We start from the raw sequence: 21771 nt of genomic DNA on the forward strand, positions 1-21771 counted from the left end.
AATTGCTGATGCTGACTTCCGAGCCGACGTGGATGCTGTTTACAAGAGGAGGGAGAATTCAACATACTGCAGGCTGGATGGAGCTATAGCTGCTGTTTTAATAACAATTACTGACCAGCAGGTGCCTTTCCTCAGCAATTTGGAAGGCCTCTTAGGCACTCTGCCCAGGAAAAGTCTGCTACCGAGCAAGCACAGCAAGAGGTTTTCCTGCAGTGGAGGAGCAGAGAGCTAGGGTGTAAGAGAAGGTGAGGGAGTAAGCAGAGGGGGCTCTGGGACTCCCTGGGTCACTTCAGTGCAACTCTATAGGTTGCCATTTTGTTTTGGTATTCCATGCTGTCACTTTGTGCTTGGACTCCCCCAGTCCTCAGACTCGTTTCCCACAGTATTCTCCTGGAGAAGCTGGCAGCCTATGGCGTGGACAGATGTACTCTTCAGTGAATATGAAACTGGCTGGACAGCTGGGCCCAGAGGGGGGTGGTGAATGCAGTTAAATCCAGCTGGTGACTGGTCATGAGCACCTTCCCAGTCATCTTGGTCTGCAGCAGCTCCTTGAATTCCACCCTGATACTATTTGTCACCCAGTTCCTGACCAGGACCATGCCCCTGGTCTCCCTGAAGAGGAAGAGGGCACTGAGGAAATGGCACATTGAGTAGATCACGGAGTCACAGATCTGTAGGAGTTGGAAGGGACCTTTACAGGTCATCAAGTCCAACCATTCTGCCAAAGCAGGCTCCCTTCAGCAGGCTGCAGAATATCTACAGGTTAGGAGACTCCACAACATTCCTGTGCTTCATCATCTCACCATTAAGTTCTTTTGTATATTTGTGCAGAATTTGTTACGCTCCAGTTCATGGCCATTTCCCCTTGTCCTGTCCTTACAGACGACTGAAAAGAGGTTGGCTATATTCCTTTGTCTCCCACACTTAAGATATTTATAAACATTAATCAGATCCCCTCTCAGTCTTCTTTTCTCAAAGCTGAACAGACCTAGTTCACTCAGCCTTTCCTCACAGAGGAGATGCTGTAGACCCTTTATCATCTTTGTGGCCTTCCACTGTTCTCTCTCCAGGAGATCCTTGTCTTTTTTGTACCAGGGAGCCCAGAACTGGATATGGTACTCCTGGTAAGGCCTGAGCAGGGCAGGGGAGGATCAGCTCCATCAACCTGCTGGCCACGCTCCTTTTAATGCACCCCGAGATGCCATTGGCCGCCTTGGCCATGAGTACACCCTGCTGTTGTCCACTAAGACCACCAGGTTCCTCTGCAGAGCTCATCTCCAGCAGGTCATGTCCCAGCCTGTACCAATACTTGCAGTTATTCCTTTGCAGGTGCAAGACTCTACGCTTGGTTTTGTTAAACCTCAACTGATTTCTTAATGTCCAGCTCTTCCCAGCTGGTGCCTTTGAGGTCTCACACTGTCCTTCCTTGCAACAGCCAAGCTGGCAGAGAAGGAAGAAAGAGATGCAAGCCCAGTGCGAGTAAGAAGTGCTTTTTATTGGCCCTCAATAAAATGCATTTTCAAACTCCGTGTTTGACTTGAACCAAGGCCAGGTGCCCTCAGCTGCCTCTGTGGGACTCTGCAGGCCGCCATTTTGTTTTGGCACCTTGCCGCCATTTTGTGCCCAGGTTCCCCGGCATGTGAAATGCCACAATTGGCTGCTGGCCATGCCTGGCCGTGGTGTTACCGGGCAGCCCTGGGACTGGCTGCCACCTCCCAGTGGCCAGCTACTGCTCCTGCGTACGTCCACGTGCATTTGTAATAGGCAATACAAATATAGCGTATGTTATACGAGTACTTAGAATCACAGAATCGTAGAATCACTCAGGTTGGAAAAGACCTTAAAGCTCATCGAGTCCAATCACGATCTAACCAAACTACCCTAAACTTAGGGCAGTGTAAATAAATTTCTACTTAGATAGGACCACATAAATGTCGTCTGACGTGTTTCTATTTTGCATTAATACGTAGGTATGAAGCTGTTTTATAAAGGTACATAACCCTACACGCCCGCCGCGAGCACCACTTCGCGCAGCACCTGAACAACTCCGCTCTTGGGGGGCGGGGCCAGGAGCTCTTCGATCTGGGATTGGGCAGAGCGAAGGGAGACGGGGCGGGATTGGCCGTGCCGGCGCCATGCTGGGCTGTGATTGGCGGGCGGGGAGGGGTGGGGCAAAAGCGGAAGACACGAATTGCGCGGACAGCCGGACTCCGTGTTGGCTGGCTGTGGGTTTTGCTGCTCCGCTGGCTGTTGTGCTGCGCAGCGGAGCGTGCCGGCGAGCTCGGTCGGGTGGAGAGTGGGGCCTGGAGCACCACGGAGCGGCTTCGGGGTCGGTGCAGCCCGTTTGGGCTGAAGCCCGGAGCGGAGGTCTCGGGTTAGGTATGTCCGGCAGCTTTGGGAGCGGTTTGGGCGCTGGTGGCGGTCGTGCTGGTGCCGGTGGTGGAGAAAAGCGTGTAATAAAACGAAATAAATGAAAATAAATCGACCCTCACCCCTCCGGCGCCGCCCCACAGCCGCACGGGGTCGGACCTTCCCTGCGAGAGGCTGCCGCCCCTGATTCCCAGTGCCCAGGCATTTCCCAGCACCGCGCGTTGCGCAGGGTCCCAACGGCGGCAGTGCCCCCGGCCTTCCGCATCGCACACGGGGTCACGTTCAGTCCTTAGCGTGGGAGCAAGGCACGCGCTGTGCTGCCAGCCCCAAAACTTGTCAGCACTGTGTTTCTGGGGACTTCAGTGAGCTCGTGGGGCAGTTCGAAGGGTTCAGAAACCAAGGCCTGGTCATGGCTTTGTGGAGCTTAAAAAAAAGGAAAGCTTAAGTCTTGCACTTTCAGTAAATGAAAACGGAGCTGAAAGTTGTGTGTTCTCGGGGCTCTCAGGGCAAAAAAAAACAGCTGAGTTCTTCATTTTCAGAGCTTGAAAACGGAGGGTGTTACATTTTGGGCATGACAACAAGCACTGAGGGCTGGTTTTGGAGCTCAAAACTGGAGGCAGCCATGCATTTCTGAAGCTCACAGAAAGGCTTAAGTCCTACATTTTTTTGTGATTGGAAATGTGGGATTCAGCCCTTTGTTTCTGAGACTCAGAAAAATATCTAAGTAAGTCAAGTCCTACCTTTTTCAGGCTTGAGAATGCAGATTGGGTGCAGCATTTTTGAGCCTGAAAACAAGCTGTTCAGGGGGGTTGTAAACAGGCAGAGTGTTGTTTCTGAAGCTCAGGAAAAAAAAAAAAGTTAAGTCCCACCTTTTCAGTGATTGAAAAGGGAGGGTAAGTCCTGCATTTCTGGATCTCAGAAATTAACTCAGTACCATGCTTTGGGGGCTTGGATACAGGAAATAGGCTGCTTGTTTGCAACCCCCAAAATGGGAGCTTTGTGGATGGGCAAAGTGTGTGCAGGGTTGTCTGGGGGAGGGGAGAAGGGAGAGGAGAAGAGGAGGAAGGAGTCAAGAGAGTTCAAGTCACAGGGGTTCCCAAAGCAAGGGACACTGGCACGCACCAGGCTGAAATAAGTGTTTTACATCATTTCTGGGTGAAATGGCACCATCCAGGCTCTGCTCTTTATTTAATGTCTACACATCATCCAGAAATACTACTTTTGTACGATTATGACAGTTCATATTAATATGTGAGTTATGACAGTGATTGATTTATGACCTCGGCACAAGCCTCAGTTGTCACAAGTAGCTGGAGGTAGAATTAGCCAAACACAAGCTTTTATTTAATTGGAGTTTCAATTAGTTTAACAAGAGAAGCCACATCAATTATGTGGAGATGGAATTAGCCGAAGCTGACTCTGGAATGTGGCCTTGAAGAATCCATATCTGTAGCTTTTACAACCAGAACAACTTCAAGAAAGAGGAACAACAAGAAACGATCTGGGACAGCCATTAGCCAGACTGTTTATGAGCTGGACTGTGCACTGGTCCAGAGCTGGAAAAAGTGGGAACAGAGTTAGAATTACTTGCGTATCTTCCCAGAGAAGCAAGCAGAATTAAGTACCTTGCTGTACAGCACTGGTGCCTGCAGGGCACCGCTGGTCAGGCCCTGAAAACTGTCACTCTTTCTTGAGCCCCTGATTGCAGGGGAAACGGATGGAGCAGTCATACTGGCAGCCTATTAAACACAGCAATAAGGACAAACAGCTGCTGAGTCAGGAGCCAAGGCATGCCTGATAAGCTTAGTAGGAAGAGTAGCGTCCTTGAGTGCAGGATGGAGAAACTAGGATAACTAACTGTGAGAGCAGAGTGGGCTGCCTGGAAAACAGCTGTCAGCAGCAGATAGGAAGGAGATCTCATTAAATAATGGAATTATGTGAATTGGAAGGGAATCTTTCCAGCCTGACCTTGAATGTCTCCAAGAATGGGGCTTCATCCACCTCTCTGGGCAACCTGTGTCAGTGCCTCATCACCCTTAGCGTAAAAAAGTTCTTCCTTATATCCAGTCTCAATATCCCCTCCTTTAGATTGAAACAATTTCTCCTTGTCCTTTCAAATGGACCCTTTCCTTCTTATAGCCCCCCTTTAGATACTAAATGGACACTCTCAGGTCTCCCCAAAGCCTTATCCAGGTTTCCAGCAGGAAGGACGTTGCTCCAGCGGCTCCCACCTTCCAAACCACATCCTAAAACCCACCCATGCATTGACACTGAAAAGGGATAAAATTAACTCAGTATTTACCCAGGAGCAGATTTGCTGTCAGAGCTTCTCTGGAGGAGGTCTCCAGGGCAGACAGGACCCTGGTGGCTGGTGCCTGCTGATGCTGGGTGCTGTGACACCTGTAGCAAGACACTTCTTTGCCTTCAGCTGGCCTCAGTCCTGGGAGCAGTTTGGTTTCTGCCACACTGGAACCACCTTGGGTAAATGCATATAAACGTGCAGAAATACAAGGCATTGTTAAATACGTAATCACTTCCGAAGCATAATAAAAAAACAGAAACAAAGCCTCCGCGTCCCTTTGTATTACAGAACTCCGCACGTCCAGTCACCACCACCTCACACCCATGGGCAGGGAAACCTTTTCAGCACACAGCCAACACCCATGCAGCCCCAGTGTTCCCAGAGGAGAGGAAAAAGGATCCCCCAAAGGGGTCCTTCAGCAGTGTGGGGGAGAAGGGACAGGGCTGCGGGAGCTCAGGCTGGGGGCACAGTCCTCACCTGTCACTGGTGTGTAGGAATCTCTGGTGCCCTGAGCTCAAATGCCTTTGTGCAGCCAGGCAGCCCACAAGCACACATTTTTTCCCCAAATCTGAGGGCTCTGGGCAGGTGGGCTCTGTGCTGTGGTTCCTCACGAAGCTCGTGCAGACATGAGAAGCCATCCTGTGGTCCCCACCGCTTCCCTATCCATGCCATCACAGGCCCTACTGCTGCATGCAGGGGGGAGCTGAGGTGTCCACAGCTGGCTTGGCTTCTGCTTCTTTTTTTTTTTCCCACCAAATTTTGCAGTCAAGTCCCATCCTGATGCAGGTCTGGAAGAGAAGGTCTCTACCTGGTGTGCTCGGTGCTGTTCTGAATGCTCAGCAGAAAGCAGCATGCTGTTCTCTGGAGTTGCAGCCGGACACCAAGAAATCATAAAATCAAAGAACAGTAAGTGAATAAACACAGACTCACACACAGAAGTGAGGGCAAGCACTGCTATTTATTGACTGCGTTACTGAAGAGGTGGGGAGGTAGAAAATCAGTGGAGGGGAAAAAAAACAAAAAAAAACAACACAGCAAGCCAAACAGTCCTAAAGGGCAGCATCAACTTCACAGGCAGGAGAGCAGCATCTGCAAGAGAAGGTGGTGTTGAGGGATGGAACACACTGGGCCCGCTGGAAAGGGGCTCTGGGTCACCCCGGGCGGCGGTACAGCGCAGGGAGCACTCACCAGAAGGTGCGCTGCTCTTTCCGATAGTCAATGTCTCTCTTCAGCTGGCAGAGAGAGCACATGGGGCAGCACAGCACCGAGTAGTAGTCACCCAGGATGGAGCCCTGATGAGAAAATGCCATCACATGAAAAACCCCTCGTGGCTGAGCACCCATAGGGCCACTCGACATCGCTTCCCAGCAGCCCACCACTGACCGGGATGTTGTAGCGGGTGCGGTACAGCGTCCGCATGGCCACGCTGCCGCCGCACAGGCAGAACTCGTCCATGGCGTTGGCCACCTGGCAGCCCAGGCAGGGATAACAGAAGGCTCCACAGATGCCTGTGAGAAATGGAAGCCCCCGAGCTCACAGCCTGACCCAGGCCAGGAGGGGAGCACAGCAACACTGCCAACATCCCCTCAGGAGGGACCCAAGATACGGGGCTGGTGCCTACTCACAGACGCTGCAGTCAGACATGCAGTCCAGCAGCCCCGTGTGCCACTTGCTGGGCTGTGGGGATGCAGAGAAGCCAGGCTGGATTGTCACCACGTGGCGGGTGGCCATGGTCAGGTCTTTGCACAGAGTGTCCTGGAAGGAAGGCTGGTGGGGAAGGACGGAAGGGGTGTCTTCCCTCAGCAACTCCAGGGCAGCTTGCTTTTTTCCTCCATCCTCCTTCCTGCCCCACACCCAGCCACCATCTCCCATCCCTCCTCACCATCAAGCTCCCCAGGGCCACCAATGCTGCTGCAGCTCCTCTGCTCCCATTCTTCCCAGCCGAGAGGCTGCAGCCTCTACCTGACACCCACTCCTCCCTCTATGCCCACACCCATCTGCCCCAAAGCAGCTCCACTTGAGGCCCCTTCCTTCTTCACCCCACCTTGCTTTCTCTTCAGCTTCACAGCTGCAACTGTTTTTCATTAAGTGATGGCAATGCCCTGCAACATCCCATGCAAAAAGTTCCATCTGCTCTGCCTGCTCTGAATGGGGATACAAGGCATGGCTGCTTTGTGCTCTCATCCCCAGCACAGGAGTTAGAACCCAACCTCTGTCCCTTGCCGCTGCTCCTTCTACACAATGCCACAACCCCACTCCCACTGGAATACCCATCACCCCTTCCCTTGCCCAGGCAGTGCTGTTTCACCCCAATGTCCCACAGTCTCACCCCAAATCCCCCTCCAGCCGCACACACCTGTCCTGCTCCTGGCGCCGTGCTGCCCTGCCCCACTCCCCATCCCTTTTATGCACTGGGTGCTGCTAACCTATGCTCCTCCTGGCCAATGTCCAGGTGCCCCGCCTGCACAACGTCCCCACTGCTCCTGCAGTGATGAGGAAGCCTGCTGACGTGACACAGGGTGACACCTCCACCAGCACCCCACATGCATCCCAAATTGCTTAGGAAAGGTACAATCGGGAGAACCCTGGTGGAAACCCATCCACACAAGACATAGAGGCAAGGCAAACATTGCTCTTTATTGGGGGCATGAATGAAGGGGAGACATGCAATGGTCACAGGTGGCTCCGTGCCCCTTTCCCATAACGCAGAGGTGGAGTCATCTCTATGGCATCTGCAAGGGTAGAAGAAGGGGCAGTGAGGAGGGGGAGGCAGCCACATATGCCGTCCCATGGCGTGGGGCACAAGGAAAGGGCACACCGACCAGAAGATGCCCATCGCTCTCCTCCGATTGATGTCTCTCTTGATCTGGCAGACGGAGCACACGAGGCAGCAGGAGGAGATGCAGCAGTCGGAGCAGATGGAGCCCTGTGAGAGAGAGGCAGGCGTTAGGAGTGGGGCTTCCCAAAAACACGTTTTGGAACCGAGGAGGCTGTGCTGAGCCGGTCATTCTCCACATCTCAACAATTTGTCGCGATCTGATGCAGAGCAGCGGGCCGTCCTGCCTGCAGGAGATGATAACGCAGAAAGAGAGACATGATGGCTTACCACCGGCCTTGGGAGAGCAACTTATCTTTTGTTTTCTCGGTCTGAGGCAGAGGGGAAAAAGCACACACCGCGTCCTTCCACCGCCCGCGCGGAGCCGATCCCCGACGGGGAGGGCAGGAAGGGTGCAGAGCGCGGCCCGCGGCCCCTCCGCGTGGCTGTGCGGGGGACTGAGAGACAAAAGGGGGAGAAGGGAGCGCGCCCCACTGACCGGGATGTTGTAGCGGGTGCGATACAGGGTCCTCATGGCCACGCTGGTCCCGCAGAGGCAGCACTCGTTCATGTCGCCGGCCACCGTGCAGGCCAAGCAGGGGAAGCAGAACAGCCCGCAGCAGCCTGCAAGGGGGCACGCACGGTCGGAACGCGCTCTCAGCCCCCGCCGCCCGCCCGGCCCCCCGGCACTCACAGACGCTCCAGTCGGTGAAACAGTCCATCAGCCCCGTCTGCCACATCGGCTTGGCGTTGGTGGCCATGGCCACCGCCTGGGGCTGCAGGGTCACCACGGTAGGGACGGCCATCGTCGAGAGTCAGGCTGCGAAAGGAGGGGGCAGCAGTCAGGAGGGCTCGTCCTCGCAGAAGCCCCGCGTCCGAGCCCCACGTGTGCCAAGAGCTGCTGGCACCGTGCGGGGACACGCAGCGCTCGGAGGCGCCGGGAGCCGGGAGCCGCTCCCCGGGGCTGCGCTCACCTCGGTGCACCGACGGGGGCGAGGAAGAAAGTGATGCCAGGCAGCCGGAGCTTTGCAACAAATTTGTTTCTCCCCCAATGAATGCAGAGCTCCTCCCTGTCCCGCGCGTAGACTCACAGCCCAGAACAGAAACCGATAGTCAGCCGTGGTGCTGCCGACCCTGCTCGTGGGGCCCCGACACCTGCAGCAACGGGACGAAGCTGCAAGCAAGGAGCAGCCTGCCCGTAAATCAGCTTTTTAACGGCGCCCCTCGTTCCCCAAGTAGGACGTGGCAAACATCTGCATTAAGCCATTCGCTGAGCAGGGGAAAGTAGAAAAATAGTGATTTGAAGAAGTAATTACACAAAATATTCTGTTAATGTTTGCTTGCAAAACTGCAGTAGTACTTAGATGTCGTGCATGATATTTTTGATGTAGTATTGTAGACGGGAAGACGTTGTCAGGACGGTCTGCTTTAACAAGGCAAAAGAAACAACAACGGAATGACATGCGGACAGCGAGATGTTCCCCTTTGTCTTCCCTATCTGTGCGTGTAGAGACTATTCCAATTGCTTTTGCATTCCACAGCAATCTCTGGGACAAAAAGAGTTGGGAGGAAGTAAACGACCCCCAAGGACTAACAATGAACCATCACAATGCTAGAAGTACACTAGATGACATCGAAGATTGCTACATTAGGCTATGTCTGTTAGGCAGTCATTGGGGGTGAATAGGCTAATGAATTTGGGAATGTAGTGAATATCATAGAATTGGCAAGGTTGGAAAAGACCTACAAGATCATCCAGTCCAACTGTCCACCTATCACCACCAATAGTTCTCACTAAACCATGTCCCTCAGTACAGCATCTAAACGTTCCTTGGATACCTCCATGGTTGGTGATTCCACCACCTCCCTGGGCAGCCCATTCCAGCAGCTGACCGTTCTTGCAGAGAAGAAGCATTTCCTAATGTCCAACCTGAATCTCCCCTGGTGCAACCTGATGCCATTCTCTCTCATCCTATTACTATGTATGTAATACATGGGAAAATATAACCTGTTTATGGACAATCAACTGCGGAAGCATTTTTTGGAGAGTTATCTCAGTGCTACCCCAGCGCTGCCAATAAAGAATACTTTGCTTAATGGTAACTAAACTTTGCTGTTAAGTTCCTACTCATCAATTTCTTTAAATCAACACACACGTACATACATACGCATCATTTTCCCTTGCTATCCCACTCCTCCCAGGCTGGGGAGCGTGCGGCAGCACCGTGCTACTAACCTGTGGAGGACAGCGGGGCACAGTGGGGCAAAGGCACCACTTCTGGCAGCAGTGCTCGGAGCAGTGGGACGTGATGGCAGCGGGACCAGCCCTTCCTGTGTGAAACCACAGCTCCTGCTCCACCTAAAGCCAGGCACCCCGTCTTGCTCCCACCTCTTCCCCCAGAGACCCAGGGTGCCTTCAGGCAGCAGGACAGGCAGGACCCATGCTGTTATCTGCTCCCTGCATCTGGAGTGAGACTTGTTGAACGCGCTTTGAAGAAGCGTTGCCCTCGTCGGCCGCTCACCAGACACCCATTTTCTGCTGCTGTACGAACACCTGTGCTTTCCCTCTGCTCACGGTCCCACCAAGCCCTGCAGTAACAAAGTGCTGTGTGTGCTGGAGTGAGGTGCAGCACAGCCTTGGAGAAACACAGCGTCCAAGCAGGGATCTGTTTCTAAACAACACCTCTTCTCCCACCTGCGGCACAAGCCCTCACCCTGAGATGATTTGTGCCCTGCTGCACACACACACAAAACGCAGAGGCACACACAGCTTTGGGCGTACTTTGTTTTCCTTCACCTTGCAGTGTTAGCTATATTTTTACACGTTGCTTTTATACTGTGTGGTATCTGGGCAGGTTTCCTTGTTGTTTTGCCAGCCCTGTGCATACAGACACTTGGTGGGCAGAGGTATTGTGTTTCCTTACCAGCAACATCCTGAAAAAGAAAGATGCTGTGAAACCCACTCTTCCACTGCCGTTTCCTGTATGTTTGAGGTAAGCACAGAAGCATATCAAGGCTTGGGGTGGAAGGAACCTTAAAGCCCATTTATCTCCAAGCCATGCCATGGGCAGAGCTGCACCCACTAGCCTCAAGGCACCCCTGCTGCTGCAGGAGGAGCATGAGACTTCCATAAATGCTACAGAATGTGAGCTCTTCTCAAACCAAAGTGGCTTAAAGACACGTTAATATGTAAGAAACCAATGAGTAACTTTTGCCATAATCCCTAAGGTACTGTTAGAAACATTAAGACACTTACTTATAAATACAAATTACATTACTACGTTCTTGTATTACCCCAGAAGTGCTTCATAACAAAAGTTCAATAGGAAGTTGAATGCATTCAGTTTTCCCTCTTGATATAGGGTTAATTTAGCAAAAGTTTTCACTGTGTTTCTTGGTGGAGATGGGTGTTGGCTCCTTGCCTTGGATGCACAATGCTTGCTTTCCTAAACAGAGCTTTGTCTGCTTGATACAGGTTCGGTGTATTTCTTTGTTATCTACTTGGTACGTACAAGGACTTTATAAGCAAATTATTTAATACTATGTTAGCAAAATTGGGAACAAAGAGTCTTTCATTGTAGCAAGGCAAGCTATGGGAACTACCACCTTAGCAAAAAAAAAAAAAAAAAAAAAACAAAGAAGAAGAAAGGCAGTCAAGGGTCAGGAAAGAGGAAGAATATGATGGATGGGATAAACGACCATCAGGGACCATCAGAGGGTTCTATCATGCATGCCTGAACAACAGTTCTACATATTAATGAGTTCCCAAAAAATGTAAACCGCTTCTCAGGAATACAATGAATATGCATCTCCCATGTGAATAAAACATATCTCTAACTTTGTGGGTGTGCACTTGGCTTGGTCCAAGATGCCCAGCACACTGAATAAAGAATGCCAGCTTTCTAACATCCCATTGGAAGAGTTTATTCCTGTATTTCAGATGACACTCTATGAACTGCAGCTTTGTCACATAATCGTTCAGAAACTTACCGCATTTTATTTTTACAACTGGAAAATATACTTTAGAATTTCTAGGCTAACTCCAGTGTGGTGTTGGAAAGCAGCATTCCCTTATTCCTCGCAATATGTACTGGGTAACTTGACAAATCAAGCATGCACTCTTGGAGTTCAGGTTCTGTATTTAAACAGTTAAGACATACATATGCAATGCATTTGTATACATATAGATTATTTTCCAATAACTCATTAATATATGCAAATGTCTCTCTGGACACGTGCAGTGGGGGCCTATGATGGTCGTAGACCACTTAGTTCCCCTTCTCTATTTCATTTTCAGCTTTATCACGGTATCATTTGGTCGTCCCACAGCTATTTTTCCCTAATTTGGCAAATTCCCATTGCTTGTTACGCCATAATGAGCAACTATCTTGGTGCACTACAGCTTCAACCAATTTAAATGAAATCCAAGAAAAAGTCCTTGCATCTGGTGGTCCAGGTAGAAGAAGACAAAAGTAATCTATTCTGACTTCAGTGCTTTAGTGAAGCAGGATTGTTCAGAAAAACAAGACTGTTCCCATACCAAGTGAAAGCTGAACTTGAAAGTTTTACAGCTAGCACACATCAATTTCTTTTTGCTAAACTAATCTACTGATCCCTATTGCTAAACCAGCCCGTATCATGATCAAAAAAGCTCCCCTCAGCTGACACAGCTGTGGTTCCTGAACTTCTCACCTCTTCCAACTTTTGGTGCAGTCAGGCCAAACAACCCGTTGTGATTTGTTCAGAAGGTATTTGATGTCACCAGGTGTTGTTTGGTGTTTAATTTGGCAGGTGGTTTTACCTGAGTGGTTTAGTTGTTGGCTCATCCCTTCCCAGTGAGATGTGGGAGAAAATTGGGGAAAACAAAGTAGAACTTGTGGGTTGAGATAAAACTACTTAATAAGATAAAGGAAAAGGATAATACTTATGAGTATACATATATGAATGCATATAACAAGTGATGCACAAGCAGTCGCTCACCGGTGCCCCGCTTGCCCCTTTCAAAACTCTCCTTCTACATGATGTCATATGGTATGGAACGTCCCTTTGGCCAGTTTAAGTCAGCTGCCCTAATTCTGTTCCCTCCCAGCTCCCAGGGCTCTTTGCTGTGAACGGCATTGGCTCTATACAGCACTGCTTAGCAGCAACTAACATCAGTGTGTTATCAACACTGCTTTTCTCCTAGAACCAAACATAGCATCACATCAGACGCTCTGAAGAAAATAATTCCTTCCCAGCTGAAACTTAAGACACCAGAGTAGACAAGCGCATGCACACCACCTACCAGCAGGTGAACAGAGGTCAGCTCTGGCATTTTAGGTTCCTGGAACAGGTGTGCCCGTTGCTCCCTCCACAGCAAGTCCCACAGTGCAGAGGCTGGTAGACAAAGAAAAGTGCAACCAGCCAACCATAAAGCAGTGGAAACCTAGGAACGGTTTGGAGCCCTGTAGTTTTAACCTACTGTTGCTATTCTCACTTTTCACAGGCCTCCTCCTACAAACAAGTTCCTTCCTCAAGTGTAGAAATACAAGAAAGCAGAAGGTAAACAACTGGAATTAAAAGGAGGAAATAAGATTCACTTCTCAAGTCAAGTTGGTAGCTTAGAGCCAACCACCACTCATGCACACTTGGCTGGCGTTAGCTGCTGATTGTTAAGTTGGTAGTCCACATTCAAATCACAGAATCAGAATCATAAAATCACTGAATGGTTGGATTGGAAGGAGACCTTAAATTCTACCCACCCCAACCTCCTGCTGTGGGCTGGTTGCCCCCACCAGCTCAGGCTGCCCAGGGCCCCATCCAATCTAGCCTTGAGCGCCTCCAGGGATGGGGCATCCTGGGCAGCAGTGCCAGGGCCTCACCGCCCTCAAAGTAAAGAATTTTTTCCTAATGTCTAACCTAGATCTTCCCCCCTTTAGTTTAAAGCCATTCTCCCTCCTCCTATCACTATCAGACTCTGTAAAAATTTTGTCTCCTTCCAGCTTATAAGCCTCTCATCAAGTACTGGAAGACCACAAAGAAGTCTCCCCAGAGCCTTCTCAAAGCTAAACAAGCACAAGTCTCTCAACCTTTCTTCGTAGGAAAGGTGCTCCAGCCCCCTGACCATCTTCATAGCCATTCTCTGGACCTGCTTCAATGGCTCTGCATCCTTCTTGTGCTGGAGGCCTACGCCTGTATGCAGTCCTCTGAACAAAAGGTACTCTAAAATACTTTCTGGTGACTTTCTCTGTATTCAGAGCTCACGGAGCACTGACTGCATACAGACATGTCAAATTAAAAATCTGATTACTTCACGCAACAAGCTCCATCTCAGGATGTAAATTCTTTTGAAATAAACCATGACACCAAACACGTACAGACAGATTTTATTTACATACTGGAATTGCTTTGCATTTTCCCACGTCCTGCCACTGAGACATCAGTCTTGTTCTGTACAAACTGCTGGGCTCAAAGTCTGGAGAGCAGACCAGGAGTTCCCTTGTATAATATAGGACCAACTGAGCAGCCTCACTACTAGGGAGGTTGAAGTCGTTCAAGAGTAATCACAGCTTACATTGTAAGATAGTCTCATGTGCTTGGTTTTGTTGTGGTTTGTTGGTTTTGTTTGTTTGTTTTTAGAAAAAAAAATCATCAGATTTTTATAAATAAACAGAACCAGAAATAATCATGTTAAAAGTGCTTCTCCCCAACTTAGAGATATTAATTTTAGCCAGATTAAAACATCAATATGTACAATAATTTCAACTACCTGCTATCTAAAGTCTCTTCTACAGTTTCAGAATTTTTCCTTTTCCAGAGATTTCCAAGCACGATGCCTATGAAGAGCAGAACTCCTACAGTACGATTTGAAGCAAATTTTTTCCAACAGTCTTCAGGCTTATCTATATCCAAAGTGTAAATCTGCAAAAGCACAGTATAAACATCCCACCATTAGTATTATATTGACACACAAAGATTTGACACAATACAGTCACAGGAAGGTCCATAAACTTGAAACCTCTCAGGTTCTAAACCTACCCTGAGCCGCAAAAGAAACAGGAATGCTCTGTGCTTGCAGAGGATGGGATTACTCGTGGACCTGACTCCTGGACCCTCTCAATGAATCATAGTACAAGCAGTCTAGATACGCATGTGTGCAGTTTGATAATAAAATCTGTAAAAATGTCCGAGCAGGTAAAGAAGCCTTCAGAGATTTTCCTCAGCAGGAAGGCAGCTAATTCTTCAACAGAAACTTTAAGAAGAAAAACAGCAAAAGTACATTCCTGCGCTTTCCATCTCTCTGCTCACACCCTGTGCTTTGGTAGAAACAAGGCAAAGGAGGAAAAGCAGTGGAGCTGCTGCCCTGCCTGTCCTGCCCAGCCACACCACACACTACAACTGCCTAATGCTCAGCTGCTTCTCATGTTTACCTACGTCCCCTTGCAAAGAGGAACTAGGACAACTGCTTGCAGCAAGGCTTGCCCAGCTTGGCAGCTGTTCAGAGCTTGAGATGAATAAAACCACACAGTGCAGCAAGAGCAAAGTTATTGAAAAACAAGAGCTAGAAATGAAACTTGATACAGAAGTCTTTCAGGAAGAATGATGAGAGTAAAGCTTAAACAACAAAAGTGAAAGCATTCCATAGAGACACCTCCCAAAACCTCAAGTCCTGCAATTCACCCCTGCACTACCCAAGAAGTCATGAGAGAGCACATTCAACTGAAAGAAATAAAAGCCTCCCTGGGAAACCCATTCCTCTGCCGTCTGCACTTGGGCAGAGATGAGGGGATGGGTTCTCATCAAACTACCTGAAATGCTGCCTGCACCTCTAAATCCCATGTTATTCACACCTTTAAAGCCTGTCAGCACCTTGAGCATAGAGAAATGAAAATACGAGATGGCTAAGTGAAACCCAACAGCAGCCAAGCCATAAGATGTACCTTCAGAAACACAAACCAAATTAGACATCTCAATCTTCTTCAGCAGTACAGAAATTTGATACCAGTGTGACCCAAACTCCTCTCTCAGGGACAGATTCACTAACTTAAGGAAAACCTACTCCTTACATGGCTTATTAGGCTCTTTAAACTCTGTTAGGCACACATTTGGAAGTCTTGAACAACGTGAAAATTTAGGCAGAACTAATATTAGAGTAGTCCATAGGAGGGCCACTAAGATGATCAGAGGGTTGGAGTAGTGCTCCTATGAAGAGAGGTTGAGGCAACTGGGCTTGTTTAGCTTGGAGAAGAGAAGGCTCCAGGAAGACCTCATTGTGGTCTTCCAGTACTTGAAGGGAGCATAGAAATAGGAGGGGAAATGACTGTTTATGAGGGTTGATAGTGATAGGACAAGGGGGAACGGTTTTAAACTGAGACAGGGGAGGTTTAGGTTAGATATTAGGAGGAAGTTTTTCCCCCAGAGGGTGGTGATGCACTGGAACAGGTTGCCCAAGGAGGTTGTGGATGCCCCATCCCTGGAGGCATTCAAGGCCAGGCTGGATGTGGCTCTGGGCAGCCTGGTCTGCTGGTTGGCGACCCTGCACATAGCTCCATACTCTCATAGCAGGGGGTTGGAACGAGATGATCATTGTGGTCCTTTTCAACTCAGGCCATTCTATGATGATTCTATGATGAAAAGCTACGCTGTGGCATGCTTGTATGGCTTAGCTATTGTCACACTCTTTGCCCCTTACATCCTGCACCCTCACCAATAAAATCCTCTCTGCAGGAAGGTAATTTCTACTTGTGCCACCACTAGCAATGTGAGGCATTCACTCCGCAGTGAAAAGTAGAATGCTTTTCCCCATGAATTTCCACAATCCTTGTGGAAAGCAGTTGCTGACAGGTAACAGACCATAGTATTGCAGGAGTTTTATAACCCACTAATATGTTTAGTACCTATGAGCTGCATGAACTTCCCTGCTGAAGAGTCACTTAAGTATAATGGGCCCTAAAACAGCAAGTTTCATATTAATTCCATTCTTCACCTCTCAGACTGTTGACAGTATTACTGCTACGTTACTACCACTCGCCTGCGAAGGCCAGCAATTATTTTTCCTAAGGGCTAACTTGTCACAACAGGACTGGAGAATGCAGTCATTTGGATAACAAGATCCTATCTGCTTCCTTCATGGGCAGGCTCAACTTTCTTTTTTTTGTTTTTTTTTTTTTTCTGATACACATTAAAATTTGTAACCCTGCATAAGTACGAGACTGAACTTTACTGTTTTCTGCTATAAAAACAACAGTGAATTAGAACTGTCAGATATCAAGAAATTATAGTATTGACATTTACTACAGAAGATAGTGAAAAAAAACATAGATGCATGATACTCAGGTAGATCTAACTGCAGCTGCTATCAGAAGCAGGAAGACATCACAATTTAAGGTGAGCCAGAAATTATTAGAAACAGATTGAAAACCAGTGCTCTACAGCCTACAGACCACTGGAGGTCTCTTCAAAAGAGAGGTCTGTAAAAGTTACTTATGAGAAGCAAGCTTTTGTCAAAAGATTTATTTTTACACAGGTATTTACAAGATGATTGTTTTTTATGTACTTGGTTTGTGTGTGTTTGTTTGCTATGGAATTGCCAGAGGTTGAAAAGTGCTCTGATTCCTTATCAAGAACATCTATGCACAGAAAGTAGAAACAAATCCATCAAACCTGATGTGCTAGGTGAGCACCTATGGCAGCCACTGCTGAGTAATAGGGGAAAGTCTGGTCACAGTTCATTCCTGCCACACACAAACCCAAGACCATTGCTGTGCTGAAGCCGCTGAGCCATTGCTTTGTATCTTCCTTGAATTTCAATGCTGTGGACTTAACACCAATAACGATGTCGTCCCTCTTATCCTAGAATGAAAGGGTCAATTAATAGAACATCTATAGTCCAACTTAATAAGGAAAGTAAAATGGGAGCCTTTCCAAAGCCTCCAACAGTTGTTAACAGGAACCCTATTTAAGTGTATTTGTAGGTCCCCAAATTAAAATCCCAATTAAAAGATAGGTCCTTAGAGCTGCGTTAGCAGCCAATAGCTAATACCAGCTGCACATTTATTTACACAGTGCAGACATGGGGGCATGAAAATCACCGTACACTTCCAGCTTTTTATCTGCACATAACACATTTGCAAAAAGCAATAAAAGGTCCAAGGGCTGGGCTTCCTTTGGTGGTCATCTGAGGGTGAAGAACTGCAGCAGGTTAGTATGACAATTTGAAACCAAGGCTGTATATTAAGCAAACAAACGCACACATAGCTGTAAAGTTTATCACTGCAGCTCTACCTGGTGAGCATATATGGTGTCATAGACCAGGGTCCACATGACTCCAGCAAAGTATAAGGGCAGGCACACGGACCAGTTGCAGGACCCCTGGATGGCAGACCAGCCAAGGAGGGCTCCCCAGTTAAACGTAAGCCCTAAAAACAAAGAGAACCAAATGAAAAAAGTTAAAAAGGTGCCAGGAGCAGTCTGAATTACATATATACAATTCTATCATTTGCTAAAGTATATTGCATGCCTGCAGCTTTTTCTACAGTACTGGCATCTCTATTTTCTAGCACATAGTTTCAGTCAGGTTAATTAATAAACATAATTTGAAATTAAATACCGGAGATATAAGGAGAAATAAGCACAGCTACATATTCTCCTCCCATTTAAATTTGATTTTGTTATCTGAAGGAAGCATTTGCTCAAAATTATTGCACTGCACTGACATCAGTGCACTTCAATGTCTGTAAAACTGACTACAGAAGAGTTCACAGCAGCCAAGCATGGCACTTCCAGGCTGAAAAAGGCAATTCTGGCTGATAAAGCTGAGGGCAGCTGGAGTGAAAAAGCCAAGGTACACAGAGACGTGTTAGTGGCACACTCTGAAATGGAAGCATCATCATCTTTAGTATAGGACTTGATGCAGAGGCTGAAGACTGAACAAATGTATTTTTAAGAAAGGTTTAAAGATAACCCTTAAAGTAGAGCTGTTTCTCAAGTGCTGAACATTCATTCCCTCTCTCAACAGTTCAAAAGACAGGATAAAAAAATGAGACAGAACACAGCTCCTGTATGTGTTATACATTGCCTAAGAAGCTTCTGGCACAGCAGAATGTTGTTTGCAAGGTAATCTTATTTTAACACATAGTTGCATAAAACCAGATTGCTGAAGCTCAATTACTAACTAATTAGGGGAACTCCCCAAAAGCTAGATCAGAAAGAGGGAACTGAAAACATTTCCAACTCACCCAAAACTAACTGGGGCCAATATGTTATTCTCTTCATCAGAGGGTAGGTGACCACAAGAGACAAGGAGGCTGCTCCCAGGATGATACTGTAAAAAGTACAAAGCGACCTTACTGTTTGCTGGTCTGAAGATCACAAGACACTGTATAGCATTACACGTGCTGAACTACTGAACTACAAGTACTGAACTACTTCCATGACTTCAACCTCTCTGACCCCAGCACACTTGCTGCTCACAATTTTCATACTTAACAAGGACAAAGAAGGAAACTCTAAGCAACAGAAGATAACTTGTATGCCACCTGTAGTAATTCAGACACAGAAGCACACAGAGAGCCAGGCTGAGCTGTCCACCAAGGAAAACAAAGGACTGAAAAGTGGAGATTTCTCCAGCTGCCAGGGGTCTTCCTGCTGTCCTTGCAACCTAAACATGGAAAGAATCATGTTAATACACAACTTAACATATTCTGAATGTATCTCAAGAGTTAAAGCCACACTATGTTACACAAAGCATGTAAAAGGATAATTATTTTAACGCTAACTGGGGTCCAGTTGAATTTAGTTCATCTCTCAGGAGTAGAGAAACCATGCCACGCAAACTGATGGAATAAACAAATATTAGAAAAACCTTTAAACTGAAATATACGATGAGTTAATTGCCAAATGTGTCAATCATCCAAACAAACAAGCAAATCCACAAAAACAAAAGGGAAAACAAGTTTTGCATTTGTAGGCAATAGTTTAATGACAGTTTGGGGAAGTTTGAAAGCCAACTTCCTACAGAATACTAAATAGGTATCAAGTGTTCTGCAAATGCCTTAATAATGTGAACTTAAATACACCCCCTTAATTTGTTTTCCTTCTTCTCCTAAATAACTTCTGCTAAAACTTCAAATACTGCTTTTGCAGTTTAAATATGTGCTTTACACTGCTGTGAGCAACACTACTGCACATCAAAACTAGGACATGGCATGATCCGCTTAAAGAAAAGAATAAAATACACATCTACCAAAAAATCATATATATAATGTATATATTTTATATATATATAAAAACCAAACCCCAAACCATGACTAGCAGCACAGACCAACATCCTGCTACTGACTCAGCCTGCAGCACACTTGTTCTGAAGGCTGCCTTTTGAAGTATATAGGAAAGTCCTGCTATGGGAACGTTCCAGCCTTTACATTTAACCACATCAGATTAACACATAAATGTCCTCCACCAGCTCAGGCTGCCAAGGGCCCCATCCAACCCGGCCTCCAGTGCCTGAAGAGATGGGGCATCCACAGCCTCTCTGGGCAGCAGTGCCAGGGCCCCACCGCCCTCTGAGTAGATTGCTGCAGTCCTATGCAGTAGCATTACACAGTACAAAATTATTTCCACGACCCTAGGAAGAAACACAGACAAATGAATTGCACGCGTGCTGGAAAAAGGGACGGAGGAGGAAAATCTCCACCTGTTTGTCGTAGTCACGGTCCCACAGGTCGTTGATGGTGCAGCCAGCCCCACGCATAAGGACCGCCCCAGCGCCGAACAGGGACAGCATGTGCCAGTCGGGTAGGCAGCCCGGCTCAGCCGCCAGCCCGATGCTCCAGGTGCACGGCAGGTACAGCAGCCACGTCCCTGCGGGCAGAACGAGCTCAGAACGGGCAAGGGGAGAAAGAGAGCGTCACCGAGCAGGCTCATGCCTTCATCGGGCACCGCGCCCGCCCGGTGCCCTTAGCCGGCGGTGCCGCGCTCAGCGCCGTGGCAACCGTGCTCCCCGCCACCGCCGGGGATGCTGTGCGAGTCGCCATGGTTACCGCATCCTTAGGATACCGCGCCCCCCGCGTTGCTACGCCCGCCGCGTTGCCATGGTGACGGCGCCCCCGCCCTCCATTGGCCGCCGCGTCGCCGTTGGCTACCAAGTGACGCAAGCCCCGCCTCGCGCCCGTACCGGCGGGCTGATGCAGGCGCATCAGATGCAGATAGGGCCGCAGCGGACCCGGCGCGGCGCGCACCAGCTCGGCCGCCGAGAAGCTGAGAGGCCGCGGAGGATCCGGGGGGGCGGCCGGACAGCGGTGCGGCAGGGCGGCGGCGGCCAGGGTCGGACGCACGGCGCGTAAGCGGCAGGAAGCCCGGCTGAATCTCGCCAACAGCGCCGCCATCTTGCCGTCGCCGGACGCGCTTCCGGCGGGGCGATGGGGTGCGCACACCGCATGCGCCGTGCCGGCTGTCCGCCGCGGGGCCGCCGCGATGGGGGCGTCTGGCCGGCCTTAACGGCTTTTTACAGCTGTTCCCGGCTCTTTTCGGTGACGGGAATGACGCTGGCATCAATAGGAGACGGCCAGCAGGCCTTGGTTGTGTGGGGGCCTCGCTTGACACTGGCTCTGTGCAGCGGGTGCCCCGCCTGAAGGAGCCAGGTGACAACACAGCAACGCGTTCAGTCTCTCAGCTGCTGTAGTGCAGCATCTCACTACAAGCCTGTCTGCTGTTTAGCTACAGAATTTGCCCGAACTAGCATGCAAAGACATATGTACCCACACAGCAGTGTATGTCTCATTTTCCAGACCGTAAGCAGGAAACATTCACAGTTTCGCAAAGGGCTTCCAGGTCTGCAGCCTCATCTCCTTGCTTCTGTCACCTTATTGCAAATAAAGCATAAACTGGGGACGTGAGCTTTGGATAGAGCTGTAAAAGTTAATCTGGTGAGTGTGATGTGGGCAATAAAAACTTTCCTGAGCTACCATTGAGTGGTTCTTAGAAAACAGTTTCCCTGTCATGCTTCCTTCAGCACTGAGAACTGTTGCACGGTCAAAAACCAAGAGAAACAGTTCCCCAAATTGCTGACTGCCAGGAGGAAGTAAAAAACCGTTGTAATAACAAAGTGACTTTCACATATTTCCATTCACTGTTCTGATAAGTGGCACTCCACAGCTGTAAATCAATGTGCGAAGGACCACAAAAGATACTCCTGCTCTGGCAGAATAAAACTCTTAATTTTTTTTTCTTTTTTCTTTTTTCTTTTTTTTTTTTTCCATTTTAGTCATGTTTCACGACAAGAGCAGCCACCCCGGGCTTAATTCAG

The 21771-nt window shown here is 48.6% G+C and overlaps 3 protein-coding genes across 8 annotated transcripts; all 3 read right to left on the minus strand.

The window, feature by feature from the left end:
• Positions 1-4178: 4178 nt before the first annotated feature.
• On the minus strand, positions 4179-7180 carry LOC116231112 (placenta-specific gene 8 protein-like). Of its 6 annotated transcripts, none has more exons than XM_031596698.2 (4): positions 6298-6548; positions 6056-6180; positions 5861-5964; positions 4179-5761 (listed from the first exon to the last, which is right to left on the minus strand). In XM_031596698.2, coding segments are annotated over exons 1-4 (477 nt in total). In that variant the 5' UTR covers positions 6545-6548; the 3' UTR covers positions 4179-5760. The 6 variants fall into 6 exon arrangements, with proteins under 6 accessions (XP_031452558.1, XP_089995137.1, XP_089995136.1 ...); XM_090139011.1 differs by lacking the exon at positions 4179-5761 and adding an exon at positions 7099-7180 and having other exon boundaries at positions 5857-5964; positions 6298-6439; XM_090139010.1 differs by lacking the exon at positions 4179-5761 and adding an exon at positions 6717-7180 and having other exon boundaries at positions 5857-5964; positions 6298-6439.
• A 104-nt stretch (positions 7181-7284) lies between these two features.
• Positions 7285-8573, minus strand: LOC116231113 (placenta-specific gene 8 protein-like). The gene is made up of 5 exons (XM_031596700.2): positions 8462-8573; positions 8182-8307; positions 7987-8111; positions 7495-7598; positions 7285-7404 (listed from the first exon to the last, which is right to left on the minus strand). Coding segments are annotated over exons 2-5 (342 nt in total). The 5' UTR covers positions 8294-8307; positions 8462-8573; the 3' UTR covers positions 7285-7403.
• Positions 8574-13836: 5263 nt separating this feature from the next.
• On the minus strand, positions 13837-21693 carry COQ2 (coenzyme Q2, polyprenyltransferase). Its single transcript, XM_031596702.2, has 7 exons — positions 20641-21693; positions 20161-20327; positions 19004-19125; positions 18704-18789; positions 17751-17884; positions 17130-17318; positions 13837-14387 (listed from the first exon to the last, which is right to left on the minus strand). The coding sequence occupies exons 1-7, from the start codon at positions 20849-20851 to the stop codon at positions 14232-14234; spliced, it is 1065 nt and encodes a 354-aa protein (XP_031452562.1). The 5' UTR covers positions 20852-21693; the 3' UTR covers positions 13837-14231.
• Positions 21694-21771: the final 78 nt, after the last annotated feature.

Source organism: Phasianus colchicus, chromosome 4 (assembly GCF_987193195.1).
Source record: "Phasianus colchicus chromosome 4, bPhaCol1.hap1.1, whole genome shotgun sequence".
NCBI lineage: Eukaryota > Metazoa > Chordata > Aves > Galliformes > Phasianidae > Phasianus > Phasianus colchicus.